We start from the raw sequence: 9,652 nt of genomic DNA on the forward strand, positions 1-9,652 counted from the left end.
GGGAGCGGAGATGCTTTTCCTGTCTTTCTGGCTGAGTAACAGCAGTTTGGGGTTTCCGCATGGTGAGGTCAAGCTATGGAGATGGAAGGGAATGGGCTTCTGTTGCAAATGAGGTACCCAGTTCCTTTATAGCAAGTGTTTCTTGAAGACCTTTGAAGTTTTTTGTAGTGGTACAGCTGCTCATCCAGATAATCTTTTGCTTTAAAGGCAGTGATTGGTACCTAAATTGGACTTCCCTTGTTTTGTTACAGCTAAGTATTGCGATATGAATTGCTTCCTGTAGTCACTGGTCCTAAAGCACCAAATACAGCTGTGTGTTTGACTTGATCCATTTCTAAGAAATTCTTGTAATCAGAGAAGATATTTTTAGTCAAATTTTAGGGAATACTAAATATTAAAGCCTGTAGAAGTCACTCTGTTGTGATACTGTCTCTTACTTCTTTGTATATCTTAAGTAAAAATGCCTTTTCTTTATCATTGTGTTCCACTAGGTAAAACCTATTAACTGTTTCTGTAAACAAGTTATTGTATGTAGAATTCTATAAATCTGACTGATGGAACACTACATATTTCCTTATGTATTTACTGACCTGTGTTTTTTGCTACTTTTTTCTTTTCTCCCCATCCCTGAATTTTTTTTCTTCCCCTGATCCGGAATTTCTTTGCCAACTGACTGCACGGTACTTCTGCTTCCTGTTGTTGCTTGAAACAAAAAATAAAAACATTCCCCTTCCAAAAAAAAAAAAACCCTGCTCTTCGGAAACCAACCTGCCCTTCAATATTAACCATCTTGAAAACTTCATCATCCATCAACCAATTTCGCCATTTCCTGCGGGGACTCTGCCCTTCCTCGTTGTGGACGATTTGTGCAACCTCGCTCTCCCCTTCGATTCCTTACCTCTTCCCTGTCCCTCCGCTGCCTTGCTCTGCTGTTCTCTAAAGAGAGTTACACCCCAATGCCTCTTTATTCTTTTCGGTATGTTATTATTCACACTTTTTATTACCTTGTTTTTCATTTATTTGAGATTACTTTTTTGATACTTCAAAAATGTACAGTTTGCAGTTTGCCATTTTTTGAATGCATAATTTCATTTTTACATTGTTTACTTAGTTTGCTATTTAATTTAGTTTGCCTTTATTTTATGTTCAGTTATGCATGGTTTATTGCTTTGCATGTCTTTTATAAGAGTTTTAAATTGTGATAGCATGCTAAATTGTCCAGTCTCCTGGCAGTAAGATTTTTGCTTTTTTTCTGAAACCCAGTATCTTTTCTTTAATGTATTGTTCCATTATTATTCTGCTATATAAGAATTTTCCTTAATTAGAGCAGAATAAGTAACCATGGTTGGAATGAGATCAATTCTGGTTGTGAATGAATGTTTTTGCTGTTGGATTGATTAGCTAATATTAAGTTAAATGAGACTTCATTTTTTTCCCCTACCTAAGACTGTTCTTGTTTCCTCACTTTTTGAAGGAGTCTATGGTGATGTGCAGAGGGTGAAGATTTTATTTAATAAGAAAGAGAATGCCCTAGTTCAGATGGCTGATGGAAACCAGGCCCAGCTTGGTAAGCAAGCTTAAAAGTATCAAGACTGTTAGCATTAAGAGACCTAATGGGTAATTAAAGCTTTATAATCATTACTTTCTTCTCCTCCAAAAAAAGACCCAAAACCTGAATGTGTCCATGCACTTAATTGCTTGCCTGCGTATGTAGTATGGATTTGGGGCAGCTCTGGAAAAGTATGGTTCATTTGTGCAAGATAATCTAGAGCGAAAATAGGGTAAACAATACAATAAGGCAGAGTAACGATGCCTGTCGTGCAGTTCCTGGAGGATGTGGTATCTGCAGAGGGAAGAATAGAGTGAAATTCTAGCTTTGATTTAAACATCTGAACAAAACTGAAATGCTGTTGTAGTCAGTGCTGTCTGTAACCGTTGCAGCCATGAGCCATTTAAATGGCCAGAAGCTTCATGGGAAGCCAATCCGTATAACGTTGTCCAAGCATCAGACAGTACAGCTGCCCCGTGAGGGACAGGAAGACCAAGGTCTGACTAAGGACTATGGAAATTCTCCTCTACATCGTTTCAAGAAACCAGGCTCCAAAAACTTCCAAAACATCTTTCCCCCTTCTGCCACTCTTCATCTGTCCAATATTCCGTAAGTATCTGCATGGAGAGTTCCTATATGTCTGAGTATAAAAATGTTTGCAAATTTAGTGTGAGAGTAAATATGGTCAGCTTTTTGCTGCTAGCAGGAGGAAAGCTTGCCCATCTTCCTGTTGTTCCTCATAGCCTTTCCAGTTGAAGAAGCTACTGGTAGAGAATTTTAAAAAGGCTCTGAGAATTGGTTTTTAGAAATCAATTTAGTCTGTCAATGTACATTTGACTGGAAAAACTATTTGTTTCAGACCTTCAATAACTGAAGAAGACCTTAAGATGTTATTTTCAAGCAATGGTGGGATGGTCAAAGGATTCAAATTCTTCCAGTAAGTGTTTTCTCTTATGTTCTGTCCTTACACGGGGCTTTTCAGTATGAGAAGGGTAGAAGCACTTAGTTCTGATTGAATTCCAACTCAGGCTAAGTGAAGGATGAGCAGAATCATCACTAATGTAGTATTTGACTCTCTGGAATAAAGAATTCCAGAGTAACCCTGGACTGAGTGCATGGCGAGTATGAGTTGATGAAGAAAACTAAGGTAGGTGAGTGAGAAGTTTGGATATGCGTGTTTATCACATAGATACACTCTTCCATATAAAAAAGTATATTGCAATTACCCGGGTATGTTGCAGTTACCCGAGTAGTTAATTTTCTGCCAGCCTTGTTGAGTGCTAGCTAAGAAAACTTGAATCGAGTTAGGCAAACTCTGCATACGGTCATATTAATGTGACTTGAACTTCTGTCTTGTCAGGAAGGACCGTAAAATGGCTCTGATCCAGATGAGCTCTGTGGAAGAAGCCATTCAATCACTCATTGACCTCCATAATCATGACCTGGGTGAGAATCATCACCTGCGTGTGTCCTTCTCGAAGTCCACCATTTAAAGCTTTGGAAGGCGTGAGACAAAATGGACTTGACTTAAAACCTCTTGGGTTCAGCCTTGACCTTAAAAGGCTGAACACTAGGGTTTCAACTTCCATCATTCCAGAAAAAAAGCCACTTTAAAAATGCAGCTGAAGTGACCTTAAAAGACCAGAGATTTTATTTTTTTAAAGAGAAATCAGTTTACCGGTTTTTAAAAAAAAAAAATTAAATCTAATTCATATTGCTAACCTTGCGGTGATGGGTAACAATCTTGACTGTTCAAATAAAAATCACAAGTTAAAGTTTACACTTTGGAACCTGCTCTGGGAAATTCCCCTCCCCTCCTGCTCCTTCTCCCCCAAAAAGCAGATCCTAACAAGTTTATCAGGTTTCACATTGATGCCTTTTTTATTTTCTTTACCCATCCATGCCTTGAAAGACCTAAAACCACTGTGTAAATTCACTTTAGCGCCTTTGAGTCAGGATTTTGCAAAATGCGTGGTGTATAGGAGCTCCCAACTCACCCAGCACAAAAATAAGTTGCATTGATCCTATCTTAACTGTGCATCTGCTATCCTGTGCCTTAAACCTTTTAATTCTTTGGGGAAAACATCTGAACTGTAGGGAGTGGATTGGGAGAGTTGAGGGGAATGAGTGAGCTCTGGCTTACTGGATCAGCTTGTTGTAGTGAAGGACAAGTGAAGCTGGCAAAGTGGATAAAGAAAATATTGGGCTTTGACTCTTCAGGCAGTTGTATCCCACTGTCCGTGAAATGTCTCAATCTGCATCGTATCATGTGTCTTCATGCCACTTCCCAATCTGCTTGTGGTTTATCGCCATCTGCAAACCGTCGAGTGGGAGTTATTTAAGATCCTTTGTCCGTAACATTCAGACTAAGCGGAAAGGTCTGGGTGGGGAAGCATTCCCAAGACCAAATTACATTCCATTGTCAGTAGTAAGTCAACAGGCTCTGCCCTTCACAAGAGCATTGATCAAGATACAAAATTAACCACTGTTGGACACTTGTGAAGACGAATCATTAAGAGTTTGTCAAAATTGTGTGTGTGTATATATATATCTAAATACTTGGCTAGGATTTGAAGAATTATTGGATATCCCACATTTAGAAAGGTGTTCATGTGAGTCACCTTCGTGCCCCTAATTTGAGATTAACAAGACCAATGTAGCTCTGCCATCATTCTTATAGCATGTCTTCAGCGTTTGAGCTTTTTGTTTTAATTCTTGTATTATACTTTTTGATGCCGTTGCTGTCATCTGTGCCTAGCAATATTTCCAGTTGACCAAATATTCTAATCTCTTTATATGCAAAAGAAATAGTTTAAGTACCTTTTTATAGAATGATAAGATGGTATAAACGTAATCTAAATTTACTCCTTTGTGGTATTACCCTTGTATACTGTACTTTCTTTTTTTTTTGTAATTGAAACTGTAGGGCAGGAATTTAGTTATCAGGCTGAGGTCATGACTGAGGATGAGTAATGTAACGAAATCGATAAAACATGTTAAGCAAAGCAGATTTTTAAAGCAAAGAGTTTGAGATAACAAGCACAAATAGCTTGTGAATTTAAGTACAAGGACCCAGGCTAAAGTTTTTACCTTTTTAACCTATAAGCCCAGATCTTTTAAGTTATAGGAAGGGAATTTAATAAAAGTAGAATGCAGCAGATCGTTTTTTCCCAATGATACAACCATTTATTTTTTTCTGGCTTACAACTCTTTCCCAGGCCATTCTGCCTTCTATTTTGTGTAATCCGATGTTGCCTTACATTTCCCTCTAACCTGCAACCTGTTCGGATGCAAAATAACAAGAATCTTGTACTTTTTTTCAGGGTTTTTCTGCAAATTGTGGACCAAAGTTTGTTTTTTAATTGTCTTAGTGTTGCAAGTTACGATTTCCTTGCTTAGTGTGGGAGCTCTTGACTTGCCTAGCACTGAGTGTTTGGAAAAGTCTTAACTTTTCTTAGTTCCTCCCTGAACTCTGAGGATGTGAATTATGCTGGAGAAGTGTGTGAAGTCTGAGTGAGGGTTCAGCTTGGGTTGCTGGCATGAGATTGGTAATACTTGTCTGCCTTAGTCTTTGGCTTGCGGCTGCGGAGTGTGAAACCATCTTCAGTGAAAGTGTTGCCCCAGTTGAGCTGAGAAAAGGTTCAGCTGATGAGTAGACTCTGGTTTCGGTTACCTCTAAGTCTGAGTAAGCCTGTTAATGAAGCCTTGTGATCTGCCTCTCTGGAAAGCTCCGTGTCTCCTTGCCAGCATCTTACGTTCAGGAGGGCAAATTCAGGTGTCCTGGTAGTTGTTGTCAGAGTTGATTTGCTCATCTCCCTTCCTCCTGAGGTGAAAAATCCGTTCCTCCTGCAGCCGGGGAGCACCAGCGGTTTGGCTGGTGCTCCTGAGCACACCACGGGCAGCACGCTACCTTGTGAGGATCCATGCGCAACCCGAGTGGAACAGCTGTGGTTTAACCTTTAAATGCATTCAATCAACCTCACCCCAGACACTGGGAAGAGGCGTATTGGAATGAAACCTGTCCGGTGGCCTTTAACATTGATTTGGTCAACCCGCAGGCTATATGTATTTTGCAAAATGCAAGCAAATGAATTGAGGTAACCCCAGAACCCAGGCAATTGTGGGTTTTTCCTTTGGATCCCTGTGTTTGCATGTAAAGAATGTGAGTAACAAAAGGGTGTACATATTTATAATTTTTTTATACCTGTTGTAAGACATGAGGGGGCAGCAAAACCCGGTTTTTTATGGTGAACAGATGTATTGTATATTTTGATAACAGCTATTACAGGTTCAGTATTGTGGAAGGTGGGGTGGGGAGGGTAAGCATACACAACATCAGAATTCCATTGCCTCTTTCAAAGAATGTTTGTAATGCAAAAAGAAATGAAATTAAAACTATTTTATAACAACCTTTGTACCTTTCTGTAGCTCCATTATTTACTGTTCAGATTGTAGAAAGCAGTTATTGGCCAGTCTGTACTTGTGCTTTCAATAAATTTCTTCTGTATTCTTTGCTTCTGATTTTCCTATCTTTTTATTGTGCCTATTTTGCTTCTGATTTTTCCTTCTAATGTAATTTCAGCTGCCTCATTTTACATAACTGTGACTCTTCACATACCTCTGTGCTGGCAGAGCGTTTGTCCCTGTTAGCATCTCTGTGCAGAGCCGGGGGTGATGAGCCCAGGCTGAGCCTGGAAGGGGCGGCTGTGACACACGGGTCCGTTCCAGCTGCTCACGCTCCGGCCCTTCCGTGCTTGAATGAAGTTCAGAGGTATGAGGTTGTAGGGCCCTAACTGATGCTCTGCCTTTGTCACACTCCAACACTTTTTTTACTTCGTGTTCCTAAACTTTCCATATATTCTAGCTAATATCCATGAAATAACCCACTTTCAAGTCAAATATGTAATACTCTCTGTAGTTTTGTGCTTTAGATGTGTCAAAGCTTTCTGGCTAGCTGGATGTAGTGTGGTTTCGCATCCAGTGTGAGCAGGTGAGATTCCTGTTTCAATTCCCGCAGAAGTGGTATGAAGGATTTCGGTTCTTGTGGGTTACTCTAATGTGCAAATACCCCAGCTGTGTGGGGCACACCTGGGTGTTGATCAGCTCCCCCGAGGAGCAGGGCTTTTCGGGTTCGGTTTCTTACCTGTGTGCTCAACTCGGTTAAAACTCCTTTCGAAAAGTGAATGTTCCCTGATGGAGACCTTGGAGCGCACTCGGGTACCACAGAGGTAGACCTGAGGTTTTGGGTATGGCACTTCCAAAGCTTTATTTTGCAGGGAAAGCAGGTGCTTACAGGGGAATGGCATCTCTGGGGAGTGGGAAAGGTGGCCGGATGGGGAGGGAAAGACGGGGCGCTCTCCCTGAGCCCATCCTGCCCATCCTGGGCCTCCAGCGTGCAGCCGAGCCCCTCAGAGGTTGGTAGCCAGTGCGCTGTGCTGCTCGCTTCCCGCAGGCCTCGCTGCAGATCTCTCAAACAGAAAGGGGTGCAGCACTGCAGTGCTGCACCTCATCCCAGCGCTGCACCCAGCAGCTGCAAGCGGGGAACGCTGGCGTGTATGGGTAGGTACCCCGTGTTTTCAGGGATAGGAAAAAACGTACTGAGCTGTTGCTTCTACGGCTCTGCTGTTTTCTGTCCTTTGACGCATTCCCTTTGTGTTGAGCACATTAGCATTAAACAGGAGCTTATTTCATTGGCGTCTGGGTACAGACTGCAGCCTCCAAGGGTACTGAGCGGGGCCCTGCAGGAGCCTCGGGCTGCTGAAAGAGATCACTGTTGTTCCTCGAAAGTGTAATAGGATTTGTAACGGCTGCCTCTTCCCTCGCCTGTCTCCGTGCTTGTGTGAAAGTCAGGCCGAGCTGCATGCATCGCTGCCCCGCAGGAATGAGCGAGTTAATTGCTCCTGGTTTGGTTCAGCAAGCTCTCCGGTTACAAGGTGCGTAGCCTGCTCCTGAACGTCAAATGCGTGGGCATTCAGACCAGCATCCCCCTGCTCCTGCTTGCTTTTCTAGGTAAGGTTGGTGGCGTTAATGCCAGGAAGGTTGTTGCAACCTGATCTTCCCGAAAGGGCTGCGGCCGTGGCACCTCCTGCCCTACCCTGGGCTTGCTCCGCAGCCTGCTGCTGTTCTGGGCCAGGCAGCTCTTGGTGCTCTGGTAGGTTCATGGAAATGTGGTGAAGCTGCGGGCAGCGTGTTCTGCATTTATTTCTCCTTCCACTGAAAACCAGGCAATGGCGCCCTGTGAAGGGCGGGAGGCCTGCGAGGCCCTCCGCTGCCCAATGAGGCGGAGTCCCCGTGCCCATCCCTGTCCCTCTTGCACAAGTAATGAATTGCTAATTAGCTGCCTGGTGCAGTAATTATGGCCTCCCAGCTCTGGCTGCAGGCGAAGCAAATATCGATCGTGGGGCCGGTGTGCGTGATGGGCTGGGTCACCATGGAAACGGCGGCAGCTGCCTGGCGGGAGGATGGATCCTGCCAGTGGCTCCGCTGTCCCATCCCTTCCCGTGGCAGAAACCCCCCTGGGCCTGGGGCTCAGCATGGCACCGGGATGGGGCTCTTCTCCCAACCCGCCGCACCCTCCTGTGGTGCGTGGTGGGGTGTGTGACGTGGTGCCACGCCGGTGGGGGCTGCAGGCGTGCAGCAGCGCCCGTGGCCACGTGCTGGAGGGACCCATGCTGACTTGCCCGTGTGTGCTCCGGAGCCAGCTCCTAGCTGTGTGCGTGACTCGCCTGTCTTGTCCGACAGCGGAGGGAACCTCTCTAAAGATGTCTTGAAGGGGGAAATGCTGACTTTGGGGAAACCTGGATTCTTTCCCGCGGCAGTGCGTTGATCTCACCCGCTCTCTGGATCGGACAGCTTTTACACGAGGGGGGAGAAGTTCATTGCAGAAGTTGTGGCTTTTCAAAGGAAGATGCTGTGGGGCGGTTGTGGAGTGGCCATCTCGCTCTAGAGTGCCCGGTGTAGGAAAGCGAATGCCTCCTCTCAATCCCTAATCCTGCCTTGTGCCCAGCACCGGGACCCTCCCTTCACTCTGATGTCGGTGTTCACAGGTGGGGAGGGAATCTCTTTATGTCCAGTGTTCCAGGAGCAATTAGCACCCGGCCTTTGGTTAATGAGGCGGCTTCTCCTCTCCTCCTCCCTGCAGCTGGAGGGGGTCACAAAGGGGGTGCCCCTGCCTGGGGGGAGCAGACAAAGCACGGGGCCGGGGCAGGGGCTGAGCGCTGCCTCGTGGCAGCAGCGGTGCTGGATGCAGGACTGGGCCCTTGATTGCCGCCAAGCTGGGTGCTTCTCTGGCTTCACACCTCCGAGGTGACAGGGATGTGCAGGGGGGCTCCGGGCAGAGGATGTCCCGGGGGAAAAGGTCGGGTCACCCTTCCAAGGGACACTCACGCTCCCAAGGCAGGGTCCTGGCTCGATCCTGCGCCAGGGACGCGGGGCTCGGGCAGCGCGTCTCTCGCCTGCGCCTCCCTGCCCGCTCTCAAAGCTGCGGGACGGGGTGCTCACGCAGAGCCCCTGCGGCAGCTTCCAGCCAAGGCCCAGCCCCTGCCCGCGGGGCGATGGGGGTGATGAGATGGGGTCTGGCAGCCCCCTTGGGACCCTGTCCCTGTTTCCTGCGGCCCAGGGCAGGGCTGCTCCGCGCCCATGAGGATGAGGATGCTCTCGCTCCCTCCTGGGCCCCACGGGTCCCCAACGAGGCGGCAGCCGCTGCTGGGGGGGGCTGCGGGAGCAGCACGGGGCTGGCAGTCGCTATGGAAACTGCAGGGTCAGAGGCAGCGTGAAGCGGTGTGTGACGCCATCGCTCACCGCAATGAGCCGTGAGAGCGGCGGTGGCGGTGTGAGGCTGGGGGGATGCGAGCCCCCCGCATCTCCCCTTCCCCCCAAGGGCTGCCGAGCAAGGCGTCCGTCCCCGCCAGCCTCGGCCGTCTCCAACGGCTCCGTTTCGCCTTCCCAGGTCACCTGCACCACGGCTGGACGCAGCAGCCTGCAGCACCGAGGCCCTCGTGCCGCTGCCAGACGGCGTTGGGCCCCCCGTCTCACCAACCCCTTAACCGGGCAGGCGCAACCCGCCGGTGCCCCTGCTGCAGCCCCCCACCTCGAGCTGCTGGC

The 9,652-nt window shown here is 46.9% G+C and overlaps 1 protein-coding gene across 2 annotated transcripts in view; it reads left to right on the forward strand.

The window, feature by feature from the left end:
- PTBP1 (polypyrimidine tract binding protein 1) overlaps positions 1-6,026 on the forward strand; it is a 31,601-nt gene extending 25,575 nt beyond the window's left edge. For both annotated transcript variants that reach the window (XM_059831906.1, XM_059831905.1), the window contains 5 exons: positions 943-976; positions 1,475-1,567; positions 1,942-2,158; positions 2,409-2,486; positions 2,910-6,026. In XM_059831906.1, the coding sequence (XP_059687889.1) occupies positions 943-976; positions 1,475-1,567; positions 1,942-2,158; positions 2,409-2,486; positions 2,910-3,042 (555 nt within the window). In that variant the 3' untranslated portion in view covers positions 3,043-6,026. The remainder of the gene's footprint in view (positions 1-942; positions 977-1,474; positions 1,568-1,941; positions 2,159-2,408; positions 2,487-2,909) is intronic.
- The last annotated feature ends 3,626 nt before the right edge of the window (positions 6,027-9,652 follow it).

The sequence above is a fragment of the Gavia stellata genome, chromosome 32 (genome assembly GCF_030936135.1).
Source record: "Gavia stellata isolate bGavSte3 chromosome 32, bGavSte3.hap2, whole genome shotgun sequence".
Classification (NCBI taxonomy): domain Eukaryota; kingdom Metazoa; phylum Chordata; class Aves; order Gaviiformes; family Gaviidae; genus Gavia; species Gavia stellata.